General features: G+C 46.3%; 1 protein-coding gene across 1 annotated transcript in view; it reads left to right on the top strand.

Annotated features, from left to right (window-relative positions):
- LOC118399517 (thrombospondin type-1 domain-containing protein 7A-like) overlaps positions 1–12500 on the top strand; it is a 172999-nt gene that overhangs the window by 84830 nt on the left and 75669 nt on the right. Inside the window, exons 4-5 of the mRNA XM_052472247.1 lie at positions 19–197; positions 8553–8708. Of these exons, the coding sequence (XP_052328207.1) occupies positions 19–197; positions 8553–8708 (335 nt within the window). The remainder of the gene's footprint in view (positions 1–18; positions 198–8552; positions 8709–12500) is intronic.

The following is a 12500-nucleotide window of genomic DNA, read 5'->3' as shown; positions in this document are numbered from 1 at the left end:
CTTCGTTCTCCCCTGCAGGTACAACTGGAAGACAACAGAGTGGACTGAGTGCAGGGTGGACATGTTGCTAAGCCAACAGGACCGTCGTCGTGGTAACCTAACGGGGCTGTGTGGAGGCGGAGTCCAGAACCGTGAGGTGTACTGTGTCCAGGCAACCAGCGTTGACCCCGCTTCCAGCGCTCTCAAGAGCAAAGAAGGTAACCTGACCAGCATGCAACTGTCCTTTATCCCCAATGTGTAATCTTATCATTTTGATAACTCATCGTGTGTCTTTAAAAAGCCCATACCCACTGTGTATCTCTAGTTCCCTCTCATACTGCTGCCTTGTCCCATTGTACACATCTCTTCCACTTTGTGCACTGGAGACAGCACTTTTGCTAAGAATGTGAAATGAGAATATGAACTGTGCTAACGTTGCCGTTACGCAATAGCAAGAAATTAAATGGGGTACCCTGGGCAGTCAAAATGCATGCACTAACGGTGCAGAGAATAGGGATGGAGTTGAGGAATGTCTTCCCACATTTGGAGGTCTTTGGAGACATTTGGAGGTCTTTGGTAGAAGCAAAAATAGCGCATACCCTGTGAAACAAATTCTCAAAAGAAATTGTACCCTGTGTGAGAACAGTTCCTTACACAAGAGCTAGCAATCCCAAATGGCACCCTATTCCCTATTTAGTGAACTACTTTTGACCAAGACCTATAGTGTTATAGTCAAAAGTAGTGCACTATATAGGCAATATGGTGCCATTTGGTACACAGACAGAATTCCGCTAACAAATGTCAACGTGGCAGGACAGCATATCCACAAAGTCAGCAGCAGCAGTATTAACTCGTTCCATCCCCTGATAATGCAGTGTCTGTGTTCCCAGATAATGTATTAAAATTGTCCCCACTCCCTTGGTAAAGTTACACACACACCCACACACACACACCAGGCGGTAATTTATAAACCTTTTTCCCAAGACTGCGTGGCCACGCACGACTCCAACTGAATCATCAAGTTTGCTGATGACACAACAGTGGTAGAACTGATTACCAATAACGATGAGACAGCCTACAGGGAGGAGGTGACATCCCTGATGGAGTGGTGCCTGGAAAATAACCGCTCCCTCCATGTAAACAAAATCAAAGAGCTGATCGTGGACTACAGGAGACAGCAGAGAGAGCACGCCCCCATCCACATCAACGGGCCGCAGTGGGGAGCGTCAATAGCTTCAAGTTCCTAGACGTGCACATCACTGATGATCTGAAATGGTCCCATCACACCGACACCGTGGTGAAGAAGTCACAACAGCACCTCAGGCGGCTGAAGAAATATGTCTTGGCCCCTAAGATCTTCATAAATTTCTACAGATGCACCATTGAGAGCATTCTGTTAGGCTGCATCAATGCCTGGTACGGCAACTGCACCATCCTCCATCAACTGTACAAAACATTTTTCCATGACATAGACTGACCATGTAAATCCAGGTGAAAGCTATTATCCCTTATTGATGTCACTTGTTAAATCCACTTGAATCAGTGTAGATGAAGGGGAGGAGACAGGTTAAAGAAGGATGGATTGTGTATGTATGCCATTCAGAGGGTGAATGGGCAAGGGAAAGAGTGAAGTGTCTTTGAACGGGGTATGGTAGTAGGTGCCAGGCGCACTGGTTTGAGTGTCTTTGAACAGGGTATGGTAGTAGGTGCCAGGTGCACTGGTTTTAGTGTCTTTGAACGGGGTATTGTAGTAGGTGCCAGGTGCACTGGTTTGAGTGTCTTTGAACGGGGTATTGTAGTAGGTGCCAGGTGCACTGGTTTGAGTGTCTTTGAACGGGGTATTGTAGTAGGTGCCAGGTGCACTGGTTTGAGTGTCTTTGAACGGGGTATTGTAGTAGGTGCCAGGTGCACTGGTTTGAGTGTCTTTGAACGGGGTATTGTAGTAGGTGCCAGGCGCACTGGTTTGAGTGTCTTTGAACGGGATATTGTAGTAGGTGCCAGGCGCACTGGTTTGAGTGTCTTTGAACGGGGTATTGTAGTAGGTGCCAGGCGCACTGGTTTGAGTGTCTTTGAACGGGGTATTGTAGTAGGTGCAAGGCGCACTGGTTTGAGTGTCTTTGAACGGGGTATGGTAGTAGGTGCCGGGTGCACTGGTTTGAGTGTCTTTGAACGGGGTATTGTAGTAGGTGCCAGGCGCACTGGTTTGAGTGTCTTTGAACGGGGTATTGTAGTAGGTGCCAGGCGCACTGGTTTGAGTGTCTTTGAACGGGGTATGGTAGTAGGTGCCGGGTGCACTGGTTTGAGTGTCTTTGAACGGGGTATTGTAGTAGGTGCCAGGCGCACTGGTTTGAGTGTCTTTGAACGGGGTATTGTAGTAGGTGCCAGGCGCACTGGTTTGATTGTCTTTGAACGGGGTATTGTAGTAGGTGCCAGGCGCACTGGTTTGAGTGTCTTTGAACGGGGTATTGTAGTAGGTGCCAGGCGCACTGGTTTGAGTGTCTTTGAACGGGGTATGGTAGTAGGTGCCGGGCGCACTGGTTTGAGTGTCTTTGAACGGGGTATGGTAGTAGGTGCCGGGCGCACTGGTTTGAGTGTCTTTGAACGGGGTATGGTAGTAGGTGCCGGGCGCACTGGTTTGAGTGTCTTTGAACGGGGTATTGTAGTAGGTGCCAGGTGCACTGGTTTGAGTGTCTTTGAACGGGGTATTGTAGTAGGTGCCAGGTGCACTGGTTTGAGTGTCTTTGAACGGGGTATTGTAGTAGGTGCCGGGCGCACTGGTTTGAGTGTCTTTGAACAGGGTATGGTAGTAGGTGCCGGGCGCACTGGTTTGAGTGTCTTTGAACGGGGTATGGTAGTAGGTGCCGGGCGCACTGGTTTGAGTGTCTTTGAACGGGGTATGGTAGTAGGTGCCGGGCGCACTGGTTTGAGTGTCTTTGAACAGGGTATGGTAGTAGGTGCCGGGCGCACTGGTTTGAGTGTCTTTGAACGGGGTATGGTAGTAGGTGCCGGGCGCACTGGTTTGAGTGTCTTTGAACGGGGTATTGTAGTAGGTGCCAGGTGCACTGGTTTGAGTGTCTTTGAACGGGGTATGGTAGTAGGTGCCGGGCGCACTGGTTTGAGTGTCTTTGAACGGGGTATTGTAGTAGGTGCCAGGTGCACTGGTTTGAGTGTCTTTGAACGGGGTATGGTAGTAGGTGCCGGGCGCACTGGTTTGAGTGTCTTTGAACGGGGTATGGTAGTAGGTGCCGGGCGCACTGGTTTGAGTGTCTTTGAACGGGGTATGGTAGTAGGTGCCAGGTGCACTGGTTTGAGTGTCTTTGAACGGGGTATGGTAGTAGGTGCCGGGCGCACTGGTTTGAGTGTCTTTGAACGGGGTATTGTAGTAGGTGCCAGGTGCACTGGTTTGAGTGTCAAGAACTGCAACACTGCTGGGTTTTTCACACTCAACAGTTTCCAATGTGTATCAAGAATGGTCCACCACTCAAAGGACATCCAGCCAACTTGACACATCTGTGGGAAGCATTGGAGTCAACATAGACCAGCATCCCTGTGGAATGCTTTCGACACCTTGTAGAGTCCATGCACTGATGGATTGAGGCTGTTCTGAGGGCAAAAGGGGGTGCAACTCAATATTAGGAATGTTTTATACACTCAGTATATATAGTCATTAAACACTGGACACTTCCTGTTTCTTTTATACTTTTTCCTATGTGTATTCATATACTCTATTCTTCACGTAGCTCATTCTAATGTGTCTACTACTGTACTTTGCATTTTTTGTTACCATGTATTGATATACTGGATTCTTGATTTACTGTAATATATCTACACACACTGTACATATCATTCCTATTATATCCTTTTGGTGTACATACACATAGATTGCATTAGGATTACTGATAATGTTATTTGGGCTTTTACTTGGATTCATTATGACATTTTTCCATTTTTTGTTTTTTGCTTATTTGTGTACTTTCTTGACATTTACTGCACTGTTAGGATCTAGTACCACAAGCATTTCGCTGCACCCACTATACAATCTGCTAAACATTCAATGCCACCAATAAACTTTGTAAAAATGTTACACGGGGTGGAAATACATGGTTTGATTGTTTTGTCACAGTTTGTCAACTTGCTGTCGATCTCCATTGAGATCTACAGCGAAACTGTCAGCGAAATTTAGCTGGGGAGGTTTGAGCACTGAGTTCTTACTCGACTTGTGCTCACACCCAAAATCATCTAATCTTTTCCGTCTCTGCACACACACACACACGCGCTCTAGCACCCATGTGTGAAGTGGAACGAGATATGAGGGTGTCTTTACTCCATATATCTTCTGGAGCCGGGCTGAATATGTAAATATGAGTGTGTGGGAAGGGAAAGATCAAGGGAGGGAGGGAGAGGAAGGAAACGAGGCAGGGAGGAGAACAATGCAAGGAGCGAGGAGAGAGAAGGGAGAGAGAGATGGAATATGAGTGTGGGTATAGTCGGTAGCACTAGATAGTTAGCGTTTATGGACGTGAAGGTAGCTGGTGCCTAGTCCATGTTTATCCAGGGCTGCCACACTGACTCCCAGACAGTCCACCTGGTCAGGGGGCTCAACTGGCCACCGCTCAAGGATATTATTCAAATGATTTCAGCTGGTCTCAGACTGCCAGACAGAGGAGGCACTTTGCTGTCGTGTATTCAGACATTTAAAGAAACATTTTTAACCGCAACTTTAGCAATTTTTCAAATCATGTGAGCGTCCTATATTTGGAAGTGACAGGGTTTGCTAGGTGACACAAGTGATGGTGACAGTTGCAGAGAGGGAGTGGGAGAAGGACAGAAAGAGAGGGAGAGTTGGAGGTAGCAAAGCACAGAAAGCCCACCTGCCGTTACAAATACTTTCTTTCAACCTTTCCTGTCTGCTCTATGGCACAATTATAACTCCCCTGTTCACTTCTGGTATTCACTTCCTCATTATCCAGTCTCCTCTCCTGGTCGCCTTCTCAATCATCTCCCCTGTCTTCAAAACCAAACATTACACACTTAAATCAAATACACATTTCTGGGTTATTTTTGGGATCTACACAGATTTTCTCTCATCTCGGGCAATTTACTGCTGAATCTGTAAAGCATTATTCACAAATCTCCATCTCACTGGCAGTAATTGCGGGTTTCCTTGCGGACACTGACGTCTGGATGGAGAGCTAAAACTTCAGTCTGATTTAAGCTGATGTAATCTTGTTTTTTTGCTGTCAACGATTGTCTTATTCCCTATGCGAAGTGACTGAGGCTGGATAGTTCTGTACGCATGTGCGTGTGTGATTATTCATTTAGGCTTGTCACTTTCAGTCCCATTAACATAGGAAATAAGATTTATTTGGACGCCAAACTCACTGTTTCAATCATTCTGGGGATTACAGCTGGCTTCAACAAACCTATTGACAAAATGTTGCTTAAATGAAGTGTGCAAAAGAGCCATTTTTTTAAATCAAAACCCATGCATGCACACTCACACACACACACGAATACACAAACACACACACACACACACACACACACACACACACACACATGCACACGAACACACAAACACACACACACACACACACACACACACACACACACACACACACACACACACACACACACACACACACACACACACACACACACACACACACACACACACACACTAATATTTCTGCCAATGCAATAATATCACAGCTTATGTTTGACTAATCAGGACTATTCTATGGGGGGTCAGATATGGACAACAGGGAAAAGCAGCTGTCTCAATATCTGTCTACTACCAGTTACTGGAGACAGAAAGAGAGGGGGTGGAATGGAGAGCAAGAGGAAGGGAGGGTGCAGGGAGGCACTGAATCTGATGTTACTGTAGTTATTGGCTTTGATGGTCATCAGTTCTAACTAGCTCTGTTCTGTTTGGCTCAAATCAATATGGATCTTTATTAGAGGGCCCATAGAGACATTCTGTAGCTAGCAGCACAACGGCTGGTTGTGTGATGTCATCCGGAAGTACAGTTATTGATGCTGATGACAAGGGGTGACAGAGAAAGGAGGAGAGGGGTGAGCCGCAGGTGTCTGTCTGGGCTTGGAGGTCCTATTTTGGCCCCAGGAACCCCTGTGTGTGTGTGTGTGTGTGTGTGTGTGTGTGTGTGTGTGTGTGTGTGTGTGTGTGTGTGTGTGTGTGTGTGTGTGTGTGTGTGTGTGTGTGTGTGTGTGTGTGTGTGTAGAGTCTAGACGTGACCATCTGGCAGGAGAGAGAGCGAGAGACCCATGTGGCACCTCAACCAAGGTCACCCAGCACGGAGAAGTTCATTAATCAGCCTTTGCTATTATGGTTACCTGTGTGTCTGTGTGTCTGGTGTTAACAATACTGACTGGAAACAATAAGGATGCAACATGTTTACTTGTCACGCAAAATCATTTGTACATTTGAAATAGGACAAATATAAGCACTCACAAATTGGCGTAGGTAAATCTTCTACAGTACCGTAGGTAAGTCTTCTACAGTGGCGTAGGTAAATCTTCTACAGTGGCGTAGGTAAATCTTCTACAGTGGCGTAGGTAAATCTTCTACAGTGGCGTAGGTAAATCTTCTACAGTGGCGTAGGTAAATCTTCTACAGTGGCGTAGGTAAGTCTTCTACAGTGGCGTAGGTAAGTCTTCTACAGTGGCTTGGTAAGCCTTCTAAAGTGGCGTAGGTAAGTCTTCTACAGTGGCTTGGTAAGCCTTCTAAAGTGGCGTAGGTAAGCCTTCTAAAGTGGCGTAGGTAAGCCTTCTAAAGTGGCGTAGGTAAGCCTTCTAAAGTGGCGTAGGTAAGACTTCTAAAGTGGCGTAGGTAAGCCTTCTAAAGTGGCGTAGGTAAGCCTTCTAAAGTGGCGTAGGTAAGCCTTCTAAAGTGGCGTAGGTAAGCCTTCTAAAGTGGCGTAGGTAAGCCTTCTAAAGTGGCGTAGGTAAGCCTTCTAAAGTGGCGTAGGTAAGCCTTCTAAAGTGGCGTAGGTAAGCCTTCTAAAGTGGCGTAGGTAAGCCTTCTAAAGTGGCGTAGGTAAGCCTTCTACAGTGGTGTAGGTAAGCCTTCTAAAGTGGCGTAGGTAAGCCTTCTAAAGTGGCGTAGGTAAGCCTTCTAAAGTGGCGTAGGTAAGCCTTCTAAAGTGGCGTAGGTAAGCCTTCTAAAGTGGCGTAGGTAAGCCTTCTAAAGTGACGTAGGTAAGCCTTCTAAAGTGACGTAGGTAAGCTTTCTAAAGTGGCGTAGGTAAGCCTTCTAAAGTGACGTAGGTAAGCCTTCTAAAGTGGCGTAGGTAAGCTTTCTAAAGTGGCGTAGGTAAGCTTTCTAAAGTGGCGTACGTAAGCCTTATAAAGTGGCGTAGGTAAGCTTTCTAAAGTGGCGTAGGTAAGCTTTCTAAAGTGGCGTAGGTAAGCTTTCTAAAGTGGCGTAGGTAAGCTTTCTAAAGTGGCGTAGGTAAGCCTTCTAAAGTGGCGTAGGTAAGCTTTCTAAAGTGGCGTAGGTAAGCTTTCTAAAGTGGCGTAGGTAAGCTTTCTAAAGTGGCGTAGGTAAGCTTTCTAAAGTGGCGTAGGTAAGCATCCATTCAATACACTTTAAAGCTTACATATATGTTGCCTACTCCCCTTAATTGTACCTATTCAGCTGGCATTGCCAGAGGGATTTCATCATTACTAAAATGGATTAGTAAGCTGCGGATATTGAAAAAAAAAATTAAATCACTGTGACAGGCACACACGTACGTACACACACACACACCCATTTTAACAGACAATATTAAATAGACACACCTTTGGCCAAGTGGACGCAATTTGCATGTGAATGAGTCAGACTCAGGCTTCAGTCACAGCATGGTGATGGAGCGTTGGGAATGATTAATCAGAGCAGCGACCTTGTAGAGGGTCACCTACAGCTCATTGCTTTATCCACCGTGTGTGTGTGTGTGTGTGTGTGTGTGTGTGTGTGTGTGTGTGCGTGCGTGCGTGCGTGCGTGCGTGCGTGCGTCATACATTGAGCAGCACTGGGCCGGCCCTGAACCTGATCTGGCTTTTGGGGATAGAGAGAGAAAAAAAGCCTTTGTTGTTTCAAACTAGACTGGATTTAGCAGGATGATGAACAAATGAAAGGCCATACTGTTCGCCAAATGTTTCATGCATTTGAGATAGCGTGAGGCTTGGAATATTCATTACTATAAACTGCCCTGTGGGGTTTTAGTTGGTATGAGTTTTATTCCTGACTGGTGGAACGATTCAGGATTCATTTTCATCCATTAGCCTGAAGTTTTATCCCACTACCCAGATGGAGAGAGCCAGGATAAAAGTAAAATAGTTTGATCCACAGTGACAGTAATAAAATATAGAACTCAGTGTGTAAAGCATATTAAATGTATGTGGATAGTCTTTAAAGGCATAACACTGTTCTACCTAGATTTTCTATCAGGGGGAGGTTCATACTTTCATAAACAGTGACCTATGCCTGGGCTTGCTCCCAACATGACCCAGTAATGCCACAGCTCCTGCTCTGTTCTGACATGTCTCTGTGTATCTATCTGTGTTTTAAGCCTCCAGGCCCGTTGATGATGACCTGTGCCTCAGCCCGCCCCCCAACACCACCCAGCTGTGCCACATCCCCTGTCCCGTGGAGTGTGACCTGTCCTCCTGGAGTGCCTGGGGACCCTGCACCTTCGAGAACTGCCTGGACACAGCTGCCAAGAAAGGTGGGTGGAGCACAGCTCTAATGACAGTTATGCCTCGGCTTTGATCACATAGACGGCCATCTTGAAATTATTGCATTGGAACACCACACACTGGGTGCAACATAGTAATAGCAATAGCTACACCTTTAGTAATGATGAATATGAACACATATTTATTTTGATTACTCCTGACTGATACAGCACCCAAGATGATATATCCCTGGTGTTGAGCACCTTTTTCATCTAGACTCAGATTCTAACCCGGTCGATCACATAGGTAGCCATCTTAAAAAGGAAACAGGCATTGGTTACACTGTCAATAGCAGGTCTTACTTGTAATTGTGTCCTCAGTCTGTATCCATCCATCAATCACTTCACCAGTAACAATAAACTGATGACATGATTGGAGAGCTTAAGTTATGTTCAGTTTGGTACGTGTATGCAACACTACTCTAGAATCCATCTTTATTTGTGTTGCATTCAGATAAATGTTGAGCTATAAAATGTATTGAGTCTCAATATTGATTTTCTTTATCCTCTTGGCAATCCTCTTGGCAAGCCGCTGGAACACGACATAAATTCTAGATATAGCGTTGTTCAAAACGGTGGAATGTAGATTTTAAAAACACTGTAGGCGAGAAAGCAATCATTGTTGCATTTTTCAAAAAGGTCTGTTGCAGTTGTATTAGAAAAATATGTTTTTAAAAAGTTTGAAACCTCACAGCTTCTATATATAGCACCTATGTACTGTAAACACTATAAGCAATATGTTGATATTGACAGGAGGTAAAGAGAAGTCAGAGAAAGACAGAGATGTGGAGAGGGGATGCTATAGGGAGGGTGCAGGTATCTCTACTCCCTTTTTGTTAGACAGCGGGAAGGGGGGGGACAGTTGGTGCTATTCCATCAGTAGGGGCTGAAATGCTGGCTGACTCACAAACGTACACACACACACACACACACACACACACACACACACACACACACACACACACACACACACACACACACACACACACACACACACACACACACACACACACACACACACACACACACACACACACACACACACACACACACGCTGGCTGGCTGGCTCAGACCTTAATTATCTCTGGTACAGGAACAGAACAGCAGCAGCAGTCTCTGAGCCTCAGTCCCTCCATCACCTCCACCATGGTGACTAATGCATATTGACTCTATCCTAATGAAGCATCTCAAATGGAAGGGATGCCTAGAAATTGTCTCCCATGTGTCTTAATGATGGATTCACTCTTACCGCACGTCTCTCTCTCGCTCTCGTTTCACTACACGCTCGTCTCGTGTCTCATGTCATACAGTACACACACAAACTTGGCTGGAGTGTGTGTCTGTGTCCGTGCACACTTGCGTGTGTTTGTACACCCTGGCTCTCATTAGTCGAGAGAAGCAGACTCAGGCGATTTTCAGGCACTTTTTTTATCCCTGAGACAACGAGCTCCATGCAGCATCAACATGCCCTGATCTCCCAGGATTCATTCAATCAACGTGTGTCATTCTTTCTGTTGGCTGTCCAAATGGACTGTCTGCACACACACTGTGATTGTATCTATCAACCAGTATTTGATGGATTTTAGAAACATACTGCACAGTTAATGGGAGATGTGTTTTCAAAAAAGTGGCTGGTGTCTTAGATACGTTTGTCTCAGCCATGGCCTTTGAGATGTTGTGACGCAGCACTGTAATTACAGCCTACACTTTTTCCATCAGTATGTTTGTCTGTGCAAAGAGCCCTCAGGCTCTGACAGTGGAAAGGCCTCAGTCAATCTGTTCACCTTGCTGTCCTTTACTGTGGTTCGACCGACAGTGGTGATATTAGATCAAATCAAATCAAATGTATTTATATAGCCCTTCTTACATCAGCTGATATCTCAAAGGGCTGTACAGAAACCCTGCCTAAAACCCCAAACAGCAAGCAATGCAAGTGTAGAAGCACGGTGGCTAGGAAATACTCCCTAGAAAGGCCAAAACCTAGGAAGAAACTGAGAGCGGAACCAGGCTATGAGGGGTGGCCAGTCCTCTTCTGGCTGTGCCGGGTGGAGATTATAACAGAACATGGCCAAGATGTTCAAATGTTCATAAATGACCAGCATGGTCAAATAAAAATAATCACAGTAGTTGTCGAAGGTGCAGCAAGTCAGCACCTCAGGAGTAAATGTCAGTTGGCTTTTCATAGCCGATCATTAAGAGTATCTCTACCGCTCCTGCTGTCTCTAGAGAGTTGAAAACAGCAGGTCTGGGACAGGTAGCACGTCCGGTGAACAGGTCAGGGTTCCATAGCCGCAGGCAGAACAGTTGAAACTGGAGCAGCAGCACGGCCAGGTGGACTGGGGACAGCAAGGAGTCATCATGCCAGGTAGTCCTGAGGCATGGTCCTAGGGCTCAGGTCCTCTGATAGAGAGAAAGAAAGAGAGAAAGAGAGAGAGAATTAGAGAGAGCATACTTAAATTCACACAGGAAACCGGATAAGACAGGAGAAGTACTCCAGATATCACAAACTGACCCTAGCCCCCTGACACATAAACTACTGCAGCATAAATACTGGAGGCTTAGACAGGAGGGGTAGGAGACACTGTGGCCCCATCCGATGATACCCCCGGACAGTGCCAAACAGGAAGGATATAACCCCACCTACTTTGCAAAAGCACAGCCCCCACACCACTAGAGGGATATCTTCAACCACCAACTTACCATCCTGAGACAAGGCCAAGTATAGCCCACAAAGGTCTCCGCCACGGTACAACCCAAGAGGGGTGCCAACCCAGACAGGAAAATCATTTACTCAACCCACTCAAGTGACGCACCCATCCTAGGGAAGGCATGAAAGAACACCAGTAAGCCAGTGACTCAGCCCCTGTAATAGGGTTAGATGCAGAGAATCCCAGTGGAGAGAGGAACCGGCCAGGCAGAGACAGCAAGGGCGGTTCGTTGCTCCAGAACCTTTCCGTTGACCTTCCCACTCCTGGGCCAGACTACACTCAATCATATGACCCACTGAAGAGATGAGATAAAAGAAAACCTGGCAGGATCCCTATCCTAGCCATTCCCCCCTCTCTTCACCTTTCCACCCCCACCACCCTTCACCTTTCCTAAACTCTCCACCTTCTTTTCCCACTTTCCCCCACCTGTCCCTGTTAAACTCTCCACCTCAGCCCTGACACTTGACAACACACCTCCATCCTCCAGCCGACACTCCTAATTAAGTAGGTGGTTCAGGAAGGAATAGGAAAGAATCAGAAATAATCAGAAGAAAGAGCGAGTCAGCCATCGTCCTGCTGGCTCCCCCATGCTCTTTTCTTATCAGGTTGGAGCAGCAGTGGAGATTAGGCCCTGAGGCTGGGGGCAGGCTGACCTCAGGCTGGGCAGGCAGGGGTTAACATAATACAAACACACACACATGTAGGTGCAGGCACGCACACACACCACGCACGCACACACCACACACACACACACACCTCCCGGCTCCCAGCCATCACCACTTCCATGTCCTTGATCAGAGACAAGGGGAAAGCTCTCGGATTTGGAACAACAAAAACGATGAATGTATTAATGGATTTCTGCATACATTAGTACACGAGTCACTTTGGGTAAAAGCCTGGCTTAATGAGGAGATAATAATAATAGTCATTATGGGAAGCTGTTTCTCTAATGTCTGTCATTTTCTGGGGTTTAATGGTCTTGTCGTGTTAAATAAATAAACGCTATATTACGGTTATCATCAAAGCCAAGACACAATATGACTGTATCAGAGCAGAGGGCAGTTCATGTACCGAA

Source organism: Oncorhynchus keta, chromosome 20, assembly GCF_023373465.1.
Source record: "Oncorhynchus keta strain PuntledgeMale-10-30-2019 chromosome 20, Oket_V2, whole genome shotgun sequence".
NCBI lineage: Eukaryota > Metazoa > Chordata > Actinopteri > Salmoniformes > Salmonidae > Oncorhynchus > Oncorhynchus keta.
The sequence above is the reverse complement of the archived record's forward strand: the minus strand, read 5'-3'. Positions and strand labels throughout refer to the sequence as shown.